The sequence below is a fragment of the Tupaia chinensis genome, unplaced genomic scaffold (assembly GCF_000334495.1).
Source record: "Tupaia chinensis unplaced genomic scaffold, TupChi_1.0 Scaffold144171_1, whole genome shotgun sequence".
Classification (NCBI taxonomy): Eukaryota; Metazoa; Chordata; class Mammalia; order Scandentia; family Tupaiidae; genus Tupaia; species Tupaia belangeri.
In genome coordinates, this window is record NW_006204027.1 from 1,426,681 (window position 1) to 1,435,430 (window position 8,750).

Genomic DNA, 8,750 nt, shown 5'->3' on the forward strand with positions numbered 1-8,750 from the left:
AGATCCCAAGAGGAGAATGGAGGAGAAGGGATTGTGGCATGACCATCCCCCCTGGGGAGCGATTTCTCACTTTCTGTCTCTAGGTCTCTTTCTGTCTGGCAAGCACACACGCCCTATAGTGAAAACCTCTCAAAAAAAAAAAAAAACCTCTCCAAAATAGTAATAATAATAATAATGATAAAGATAAATGAAATTTAAAAAATAAATAAAATTTTATTTACCATCCCTATTGGTGTTTAATATACTATCCTGTTATTTTCAAATATTCACTTCTTTATTCTTTTTTTTGGAGAGGTTTTTGCCATAGGGTGTGTGCGCTCACCAGACAGACAGAGACAGACAGAGAGACAGAAAGTGAGACATCACCCTCCAGGGAGGATGGCCACGCCGCAATCCCTTCTCTTCTATTCTCTTCTCGGGATCTTGGGCACACACGCACACGTGCCTGGCGTGAGTTTTAAGCCACCGGGTCCAGGACTCGAACTGCAGTTGACTGCATGGGAGTCCAGCGACATAGCCATTATGCTAACTGCTGGTCCCTCACTTCTTTATTCTTCATATAAATTATATGAGACAGGTACATCATTATTGCCAAGGTCAAGCAGATAGTAAGAAAGTGGCAGTCTGGATTTGAATCTAGACAAATTACCTACCTACCCACAAAGAAAATATACAGGACCTAGGGGCCGGCAGGTGGCATGGTGGTTAAGGGAACTGGACCCCCGCATGGCTGACTGAGGTTCAAGTCCTGGACCTGGTGACTTGCTTTCTCATTTTCTCTCTCTTTCTCTCTTTCTCTCTCTCTATCCCTCTTGGTCAAATTAAAATAAATAAATAAATAAATAAAGTTAAATAAAATAATTCTTAAAAAAAAAAAAAGAAAAGAAAATATACAGTACCTATGAGAAAACACTGAAGTTCAAGAGAAGAAAAGATCACCTGAAGAACCTGAGAGGATACAGCCAGCTGAACATTAGTATTAAGAAACAGAAACAGAGATCAGAATTTTTCTAATTCATATTCTGAACAAAATCCAAAAAGCCATTATATATATAACCCAAAGCTTCATAGATGTACTGGGTCATCAGAAAAGTCATGACGCATTTTTGCATAGAAAAACATAGAAAAATACGTCATGACTTTTCTGACAAATCAATAATAAAAATGAAACAATGAGTGATGAGGAAAGAATACATAGACACTATTTTAAAAATAAATGTTGGAGACCAGCAGATGGAATGGTGGTTAAGGCAGCTGGGTCCCACACAGCCAACTGCATGGTTTGCATCCAGGACCCAGCAATAGGCCAGGCACATGTGCGTGTGTACCCCAAATCCCAAGAGAATGGCGGAGAAGGGATTGTGGTGTGGTCATACACACACCCCTCCCTGGGGAGGGTGCTTTCTCACTTTCTCTTTCTTTCTCTCTCTCTAGCAAGCACATGGACCCTATGACAAACTGAAAATAAATAATAAATAAAAATAAATAAATGCTAAATTAAAATCATGGTAAAAGCAGTAAAAAATTAAACACTCAAATAAATGAAATAGAGGGGCCAGCAGGTGGCATGGTGGTTAAAGGTGCTAGATTCCCACACGGCCAATCGTGGTTCGAATCCCAGACCTGGCAGCTTGCTTTCTCACTTTCTCTCTCTCTCGCTCTCACTCTCACTCTCCCTCTGTCCCTCTCTGGTCAAATTAAAACAAGTAAATACATAAATAAATAAAGTTAAATAAAATAATTATTTTTAAAAAAGAAATGAAATAGAGACCGCAGATACGGGTTCAGTACATGTATAATATAGCCCCAGTATGATCATAAAAAGATGGAGCAGAAGCATGGCAATAGAAGAAAACTTTTCTAAGTCAAAGAAAGATCTAAATCTATAAATCAGCAGGGTTCTCTACATACCCAACAAAATCATTAAAAAGTCTAAGACCCTAGGAGCCAGAAGATGACATAGCAGTTACATCTCTGGACTCCCACATGGTCAACCATGGTTCAAGTCCTGGAACCAGTGGCTTCAAACTCATGCTGGGCATGTGTGCATGTGTGCCCAAAATCCTAAGAGGAAAATGGAGGAGAAGGTATTACAGCATGGCCATCCCCCCACCCCAGGGGGTTGATTTTTCACTTTCTGTCTCTCTGGAGAGCGCACGCACCTTATAGCAAAAATATATCTCAAAAAAATATATAAGACTCTGACACAAACTAGTGATACTTCAGAGAACACAGAAAAATATCCTGTAACTATCCAATCAAGGAGTGGGAGAAATAGATTATAAAATAAATATATCAGAGCCAACTCTATAGCCTAAATGGTTAAGGGAGTTAGATTCTACATGGCCAACCAAGGTTCAAATCCCAGCCCCAGTGGCTTGAAAAATACACGGGGGGGCAGGGGGAGAGGGAGCAAGTGGCCTGGTGGCTACGGCTCTGGATTCCTATATGGCTGAACAATGGTTGAGTTCCAGACCCGATAGCATGAAGATCACACAGAGCACATTATGTGTGTATGCCCAAAATCTCAAGAGGAGAACAGAGAAGGGATTACGGCATGGCATTCCCCCTGGGGGTAATTTCTCACTTTCCTTCTCTCTCTGCCTCTCATGTGCCCTATAGTAAAAACTATAACAAACAAAACAAACAAACGAACAAAAACAGGATTCTGAACAACCTAAAAACATGTCACAAAGTCCATGCTTATAGGTTTGGGTACTTTGGTCATCAAGAAAATCCTTCGTATCTCTTTTACATGGATCTTAATTCCAACAAAAGTGGTTATTGGATGTTCCTGAAGCAATTTGGGGGAGGGGGGGTTGGAGAGGTTTTTAGCTATAGGGCACATGCACTCGCCAGAAAGACAGAGAGAGACAGAAAGCAAGAAATTACCCCCCGGGGAGATGGCCACACCGCAATCCTTTCTCCTCCATTCTCTTCTCGGGGTCTTGGGCATGCACACACACACACGCCCGGCATGAGTTTAAGCCACTGGGTCCGGGACTCGAACCGCTGTCAACTACATGGGAGTCCAGCAACATAGCCATTTCGCTAACTGCTGGTCCTTGGTGCGTTTGAGATGGAGATACACAGAGAATAGTGGAAAGTAACAGACCTTGACCTAAAAGCAGGAAGAAGATAACAAAAAATAAAAACTAAATTGACACAGACATTCTCAAAGCAGTTCAGGGGCGAATATGCCCAAAATGTCTCTACAAAATGCAATACATCTCCATAAGGTATAATAGGTATTTAACTATAGCAACTCAGTGAAAAAGTGTTCAAAAGAGGACCATTTGAATATAGACTCATTGATTAAAGAAGAAAAGTTCCCAGTGCATTTTAGAAAAAAATACAATTGATCACAAATGTTTATAATAAAAAGTTAAAGTTCCAGAAAAATCTCTTTAGCTATCCAGAGCAACTCAGTCCTGTAAGTTCCCAATAGGTGGAGTTTACAATATTGAAAGAAGTTAACAGTTGGCTGCGTCAACCAATACAAATCTGGAGAACGATCTGGAAGGAAATGATTAATGACTGCTTCTTTCCAAGGAAGTTTAAAAATAAGTAAGTACAGCCATATCAGAATCAGCGTTAACGCAGCAATTGTTATAAGCAGCCAGGTTGTTGATGATCTTTTGGCTTAAATCCATATTCTAAGAAGGACCATGTAGGTATTCGGAACCTATCAGCTCTCAGGGTAAAGTCAATATGTCCCATCCATCACACAGGGCAAATTGTGAGCCAAAGAAATATCTATTCCACCTCCTTTATACTCACCTCTTTTGCTTCTGACTTCAAAAAAGGAGGTTAGAAAGACCAGGAAGACGAGACCGATTATGTTTGTATCTGTGGAACCAAGATTATGCCAACTGCCAGCATTCCATTGTTTTTGTTTTCAGCATGGTTATCACAAAACAAAAACAAAGAGATAACTTCTACCTCTGTAGTCCTATTATTTGAAAACAGACCTGAATACTTCCTCCTCTTTCAATAACTCAGAAGTCGTCCTTCATTTTACTTATCTATAAGGCACTTATTTGCTGATAGCGGACTAGTTACTATTTCTATATGAGAGCTTGACAGAGTCTATCTGAGGAAGCTGTTTCCTGAGTTCCTCTAGAAGCCTTTCACTGCTTTGACATTTGCCCAAAATCCAAGAGAGCAATTTTTTTTTTAGAGGTTTCTGCTATAGGGTGTGTGCACTCGCCAGAAAGAGAGACAGAGAGACAGAAAGTGAGAAATCACACCCCGGGGGGGATGGCCACACCATAATTCCTTCTCCTCCATTCTCCTCTGGGGATCTTGGGTACTCATGCACACACGCCCGGCCTGAGTTTAAGTCACTGGGTCTGGGACTCAAAGCAGTCGATTACATGGGAGTCCAGCAACATAGCCATTATTACGCCAAGTGCTGGTCCCAAGAGAGCATTTTTTAAAATTCCTCAGCTTCCACACTCTGCAGAGCTAAAATGCGAAAAGCACAATCACAGTCATGGTTAATGGCCCCACAGAATTCTCTTTGGAGGGCTTTTGTTTGTTGCTCTTTCTTCTTCTTCTTCTTCTTCTTCTTCTTCTTCTTCTTCTTCTTCTTCTTCTTCTTCTTCTTCTTCTTCTTCTTCTTCTTCTTCTTCTTCTTCTCCTCCTTCTCCTCCTTCTTCTTCTTCTTCTTCAAACTATAACCCCTGTGCACTCCCCAGGGGTTCTGCCCACTTTGCAATCCCTTCTCCTCCTTTCTCCTCTCGGAATTTCAGGCACACACACACACACACACACACACACACACACACACTGCACGTGGCATGCTTTCAAACCTTAGTCCAGAAATTGAACCACAGAATCAGTCATGTGGGATCCAGCCACCTTAACCTCCATGCCACCTGCCAGCCCAGTTCTTTTTTCTTTTAAATAACCTTATTGGTTGTTTTTTCCCTGACTATAAAAGTAGTACAAGGTCACTGTCACAATTCAAACAAAATGAAGATGTATGGAATAAAAATGAATAGCTTCCTCTTTCCCCAATTCACTCATCTCACAAGGAAGCCAATGTTGACAGCTTGGTTTAACAGCTTGGTATAAATCCTTTTTACTTTTTCCTAGGCTTACACAAGCATATATAACATATGGGCCTTTTTGGTTTCACTTTTCATTTTCAAACAAACATGGTATATTACATACACTATTGCATTTTTTGCTTTTTAGTCTTAAAAACATGCCATGGACACATCCCAAGCCAACACATACATAGATCCATTGCATCCTTTTTAATGGCTGCAGAGCATTCCATGAAACAGACTTCCCATAATTCATTCACCCATTATCCTGCCTTTCCCAACTCATGGACATTTAGGTTGGATCTTTGTGCATGTACTTCATGGCTTTACTTTAGTAACTGATTCCTAGGAATGAAGTTTCTGGAGCAAACGAAACATTTTCAAATGTTCTATTTAAACACCATTAATTTTTGATCTTCAGAATTTCTGTCCCCTACTTCATTTGCCAAATTTTGGTATAAACCTTTCACAGTGCTTTGCATATTTTATTTTTAAAAGCACACATATTATGTCAAAAAATACTCCTGTCATTTATGCTCGTTTAGTTATAAATAAATAAATGCTTAAGTTATGGCTCTGAGATGGCCAGTATTAAATCACTGCACAAATGCATATGTCTTGGTTTATGAAAGTAGTAATTCATTGTGGAAACTCCACCCCACAGCCTTAGAGTTGCAGCTCTCACATCCTGTGACTCCCTCCCACTGAGCAACTATATAGAGATCAGGACCTACATATTTTCAAATTGTCAACAGTTAACCTTAAAAAGTGTGTGGTGGGGGCGACAAGTAAACAGGAACAGATGACAAATTGATGGGCAATTTGGCTTTCTAATAGCCACAAATTATTTGTTACACAATGAATAACTACTGGTCTATACAACACTGTCCTATAAAAAATAAAACCTATAACCAATATGTTGTTGCTATTATGGGAACCTTTGAAAATATATTCTTTAAACATTTTTCAATACAATCTTTGGTTGAGTCACCTTCAGATTCAAACTCTAATTGCAAACTAAAAAGAAAAAAGGAAAAAAAAAAAAAAAACCTGAACTACATTCACCAACAAAACTCCTTAAAATGTAACCTCAGGTTGCCAGTAGATGGCAGAGTGGTTAGGGTGCTGGACTCCCACATGGCCAACCGTAGTTCAAGTCCCAGACTGAGCAGTTTGCTTTCTCTCTCTCTCTCTCTCTCTCTCTCTCTCTGGTGAGCACACATGCTGTACAGCAAATTAAATGATAACAAATAAAATAAATAATTCTGTTTTTAAAATTTAACCTCAGATTCTCCATATACTGTAAAGACCTGAGCACCAACAGAGATTGTTAAGACACAGCAAGTTTGATACAGAAGTATGTGACATGCAATTAATCTCCATTCATACCCTGCTCCACTTGTCAGCAAACAAAGGTACTACTTTAGAAGGAGATCTGAAGACTTCAATTAAAAACAGGCAGCTAACAAGAAAATAATCTAAGCTAAAGGAAGGTGGCAGGTGCAGAAATGAGTTGTTTACCAAAGTGTCAGTTTTGAACAATAAAGAACAGCACATCAAAACTGCTGAAGGGATGGAGTTCATTGCAAGTCTCTGAAAATAAAAAGGAATTTTCTAACAAGGCTGAACACAAAGTTTAACAAGCTTATAAAACAGGTTTTCTCTCATTAAATGACAGAGCAATAAAAAGAATCACTCTGTATTTTTAAATGCAAGGGCAGAGTTAAACTTTTTGCCACAGTCCCTTCTCTCCTAGAAACCAAGACAATTACAACCTTCCATCACAAGTCTAATATTCAAAGCTATAGCAGAGGAGAGGTTAAGTTGCTTCTCTCTTTTTTAATTTTTTAATTTGCTATAGGATGCATACGATCACCACAGAGAGACAGAAAGTGTGAAAGCACCCCTCAGGGTGGATGGCCACACTGCAATCCCTTCACCATCCTTGGGATTTGGGGCACGTGTGCCTGGCATGTTGCCTCAAGTCATCGGGACCAGGACTGGAAACATGTGGTGGGCCATGGGGGATCCAGCCATATCAACTACCATGCCACTGGCTGGCTCGGCTCTGTTGCTTATTCTTAGACATCTATATGATACTCTGACCCTGCAAATGTTTTTCTACTCCCAAAGTCTAGTTCTAAGTAAAACCACTTTTGGAAATCTCACCTCTACAGAAATACCTAGTTGACAGTTTTTACATAAAAGCAATCCAGAATGGAAACAGTGCTACAGATAGAGACCAAAAGGACTTGCCAAATATTTGATTAGGAGGCATTTAGACCAAGATAACAAGGTAATGGAGATATAAAACTAATTAAATTGTGAGAATCTGAAAAAAAGGAAAACACTGCTTGCCAAAAGTATGACCTGCCCAAAGCAAGCCATCTGTTAAATATGTGTCAAAAATGTCACTTAGATGCCAAAAGGCTTCATTCTGAACAGTGTCCTCCTGGGACCTTCTGCAACTGCATATTCCAGACCTCTGTGTTCCCTAGAAGGTACAGGAAAGCAAGTAAAAATTACTGTCCCCATGAACAGTGGGGACTGAGCAGATGACGCAGCAAAGTGTCAACGTGTCTTTCCATTGGCAGGAGTAGCTGTTGAGTCTTGTGAGGTTGGCCTCTACTCTTTTTTTTTTTTTTAAAGAGATATTTTTGCTATAGGGCAAGTGTGCTCACTGGAGACACAGAGAGAGACAGAGAGAGAGAAAGTGAGGCATCACCCCCCAAGGGGATACTGCCACGCTGCAATTCCTTCTCCTCCATTCTCCTCTCAGGATTTTGGGCACCACGCACAGGCACCCCGCATGGGTTTCAAGTCTCCCTGTCCGGACAAACCGTGGCTGGCCATGTGGGAGTTCCGCACCTGAGTCACCCGCCACCTGCAAGCCCTTGACTCTTTAAAGGACTGCTTGGACAAGGAGGTCTGAAAGTGAATACACCACACACAATGGGGCACTTCTATCAAAGAAATGTAGCGCTGATGTGAGCCTTGGGTTGGGGAATGGGACCCCGAGACGTGTGCAGGGCGGTGAAGGGAGACTGGGGTGGGGCACAGAACCAAACACGAGGACCACCAAGCCTTGGCCCATAGGACCCGATAGGCCCAGCACAGCCCTTTGGGAGCCTGGGAGCACCCAAAGCAGGAAGGCTGGTCTTCTGCGGGAGGAGATGAAGCTGGGGTGGGGGCGGCCGAGGACCGGAGCCCTGCCGATGTGGGGGCAGTCCTTCGCAGAAAGGGCGAGAACAAGGCCTGGCCCCGGGAGTTCAGCGGCCTCGGGTTTCTGAGAAGGCATGGGGATGCCGTGTGGGAAAGAGAATGTGGACCCACGGTGCGGGGAAGGGACTCTGAGGGGGCGGCTGGCGGTGGGGGGCAGTGTTCCTGAAGCCTCGAGGTTCTAGAAGGGGCGCAGGGCACGGGGTCTGGGGCTGGCCGGGGCGTTACCTTCCAGGAGCCAACGGATCTCCTCAGGGAGGGCGGCGGCCTGCATTGGCGCGCGAAAAAAAAACTGGGGGCGCGGGGGCGCGCGGCCTCACACCCGGCCCGGGGTGGAAGGAGTCGGGGCGCCCCGCCAGGCACCCACTTCTGAAAGCAGAGGGCCACACAACTCAAAGGAACCGCGGCGCTCTGAGCAGTCGGGCCGCAGGTGGCGTGTCGACAGGGCCACCGAGGTGCCCGAATCCAAGGCAGAGG

The 8,750-nt window shown here is 42.7% G+C and overlaps 1 protein-coding gene across 3 annotated transcripts in view; it reads right to left on the minus strand.

Moving 5' to 3' along the window:
- The window catches only part of SKAP1 (src kinase associated phosphoprotein 1), a 318,226-nt gene extending 309,676 nt beyond the window's left edge, over positions 1 to 8,550 (minus strand). For all 3 annotated transcript variants that reach the window (XM_006166116.3, XM_006166117.3, XM_006166118.2), the window contains exon 1: positions 8,502 to 8,550. In XM_006166116.3, coding sequence (XP_006166178.1) covers positions 8,502 to 8,547 — 46 coding nt within the window. In that variant the 5' untranslated portion in view covers positions 8,548 to 8,550. The remainder of the gene's footprint in view (positions 1 to 8,501) is intronic.
- Positions 8,551 to 8,750: the final 200 nt, after the last annotated feature.